Genomic DNA, 2,754 nt, shown 5'->3' on the forward strand with positions numbered 1-2,754 from the left:
CTGAGCCTGGCACCGCGCCGCCAGGAGGAAGTGGACGGGCCCACCGGGGCAGAGATGAGGTGGGCAGGAGCTTCCCGGTCGTCCATGGCCCTGGAATCTCTGGGGGAAGGGCGGGCATGGTCGGAGCTCTGGGTGGGCGGAGGCCAGGTGGAGCTCTAGAGGACCCTGGGGTCAGCCCAGGGCGCTTGGCGAAGACACCCCAAGGCCTGAGACCAGTGTGCGTGACAGCTGGGACCCTGCTGGAGCGCGAGGTCACCTGAGCACGCCGGTCATGCTGACCGCACTGGGTGGGGGGCTCGGGAGGGGCGGAGAGCGCCAAGGCTGACCCTCGGCCGGCTGTGCTTTCCGCGTGGACTTCTTCCGCGCTGGCTCCCTACTCGGAGGTGAGGGCTCAGAGTGGGCTGGGGGCTCGGGGGCGCAGCCGGGTCTGCTGTCCCCAGCCCAGGCCCCGGGCGCCTCCGGCTTCTCGGACCGCAGGTGGCCGCTGCGGTCACAGGTCCCGCGCTCCCCCAGGGCTCCCCTCCCGCCCGTAGGCCGCCCACCGTGCCCCCTCACCCTTGCCCGCTGCGCTGTCTCTTCTCAGCCCCCGGGGCCCAGCAGTTCTGCTTCCTGCTGTCCACCCGGGCGGGTGGCCTGGGCATCAACCTGGCCACGGCGGACACGGTCATCATCTACGACTCAGACTGGAATCCGCACAACGACATACAGGTCTGTGGCCCTGACTCCGGCTCTCTGGGGCCCGCCCGCCGCTGGCTCTGGGCTTTTCCTCCTCTTCCTCCCTCTGCCAGATTGTCAGGGCTCACCCCGACCCCCGGCCGGCCCTGTGGAGTCTCGGCCCCAGAGGGGGCCCTGGGAGGTGAGTGGAGGCTTTGTGCCCTCTCCAGCTGCCTCGTTGCAGAGGAGGGAACAGGCCCAGAGAAGGCAGGGCGTGTGCAAGGACACACACCCGGGGGTCCAGTGCCCTCAGGACCCAGGCCGTTGGGGGGCTGCACGTGGTGGGGACGAGGAGGAGAGTGGGCCAGGTCTGCTGGAGGAGAGGGCGGTGGAGGAGACGGAGGGGCAGCCGAGGCCGGTGAGGAAGGACGGGGAGCAGAGACACCGGGCCCTGGCCACCCTGTTTGGGGCAGGGCGAGTTGACCGCTCTGCCTTTGAGGGCGCAGAGCACATGCCCCCAGCCCGGGCCGACCCGGCTGGCTACTCTGCCCCCAGGGGCTCATTACAGGAGGCTGCCCCCCCCCCCCACGCTGGGCTGGGCTGCACCTTCCCCTCCCCACCGGCCCTGCGCCCCGCTGGGGCCCGCCCCTGCCCCCACCCCTGGCCGCCCGGCCCAGCCCTATTTGGGGCACCGGCTGAGGCCGGGGCAGCCCTGCCCGGAAAGGAGGCTATTCTGGGCCAGGCCAGCAGCTGCGGCCCAGGGCTTCCCGGCATGCGCCCCGGAGGGCACGCCAGGGCAGGCCCCCCTTCCACCACCCCACCCTCGCCCAGGAGGCCAGCGCCACCCTGGGCGCACCCAGGTCCTGCCCTGCGCAGGCTTCTCTGGCACCAGGTGGGGCCAGTGTCAGGACCCGAGCTGTGCCCACGGCCGGTGCCCGCCGCAGGTGCTGCTCTCGGGGCTCTCTGGGCTCGGCCCGTCTCTGGCTGGAGCTGGCCTGGGCAGCGCCTCTGTCCCTGTGCCCTCCGCCTCCTCCACAGCGCGGTGTCTCCAGTGCCCAGCCAGGACGGGCCCCCACGTCGTGGGGCTGCCACAGGTGGGCTCCGGACTCCGGCTCCTGGGGCCTTTCTGCACCCTGCTCGGCCGGGGCCTCGGGCCGCCCTTTCACCGGGAGCAGTGCCGGCTTCGGGGCTTGCTGGAGGGACGGAGGGCAGAAGCGGCGGCCACGTGCCCCTGGCGGGCAGCCTGCAGGGGTGGCCGGGTGCTCGCTGCCCTCAGGCACATCTTCCGTCTGTGCGCAGGCCGGGTTTGCAGCCTGCCCCACAGCGGCCGAAGGATACAGGGTCCAAGGAGGGCCCCAGTGTGCAGGGTCCGCCTGGCCAGAGCCGGGGTCCCTGTGTGTCCGAGAAGGCACTGGGGGGCGAGGGGGGGCGGGGCTGGCCTCCCTGCAGCCCGCTGCTGGCCGCCCTGAACAGCTCCTGTCCTTGGCCCGGCTGCTCTGACTTTAATGTGGGTGCAGGCGCTTGGATCTTGTTACAGCCCAGGCTCTGTTTCATCTGGTCCGGAGGGACCAGAGGCCAGCCCCGTGGTCCCAGTGCGCCCACTTGGCCTGCAGGAGGACGCAGGAGACACCTCCAGCCGCCCGCGGTTTACAGGCCGGGGCTGAGGTGTGGAGAGCTCTTGCTTAACAGGGCAAGAGCGAGTGCCAGGTCTGCTGGCCAAAGAACACGCCTCCCCCGGGGCTGGCTCCTCGGCCCTCCCCCTGCCCAGACCCACCCCCACTCACACCAGTCATCTGCCTTCCGCGCAGATGGTCACACGGAGCTGCGAGGATGCACTGTCCCCAAGGAAGTGACTGTCCTCAAAGAAGTCACAGCTAAGTCACAAGCGCAGAAAAGGGACGGGCAGCCGTGTCCAGGGGCTCTCAGCTCACTCCCCAGGAAAGCAGCCCCACTTGCACCCCACTCTCTGTTACCCCTGGGGATGGCCAGGTTGGCACACAGGAGATGTTTAAAAGGTCAGACAAGAGTCACCAAGACCTGGGCTGGGAATTGGGCAAGAGGAGCCTGGGAGAGAGGGAGGGAGAGAGAAGGAGAGACTGG

At 70.2% G+C, this 2,754-nt stretch overlaps 1 protein-coding gene across 1 annotated transcript in view; it reads left to right on the forward strand.

The window, feature by feature from the left end:
- LOC101620437 (chromodomain-helicase-DNA-binding protein 5-like) overlaps nucleotides 1-2,754 on the forward strand; it is a 15,757-nt gene that overhangs the window by 1,891 nt on the left and 11,112 nt on the right. The window contains exons 3-5 of the mRNA XM_004695349.2: nucleotides 478-1,128; nucleotides 1,486-1,598; nucleotides 1,693-1,748. Coding sequence (XP_004695406.2) covers nucleotides 478-1,128; nucleotides 1,486-1,598; nucleotides 1,693-1,748 — 820 coding nt within the window. The remainder of the gene's footprint in view (nucleotides 1-477; nucleotides 1,129-1,485; nucleotides 1,599-1,692; nucleotides 1,749-2,754) is intronic.

The sequence above is a fragment of the Condylura cristata genome, unplaced genomic scaffold (assembly GCF_000260355.1).
Source record: "Condylura cristata isolate star-nosed mole 26May11 unplaced genomic scaffold, ConCri1.0 scaffold00060, whole genome shotgun sequence".
Lineage (NCBI taxonomy): Eukaryota > Metazoa > Chordata > Mammalia > Eulipotyphla > Talpidae > Condylura > Condylura cristata.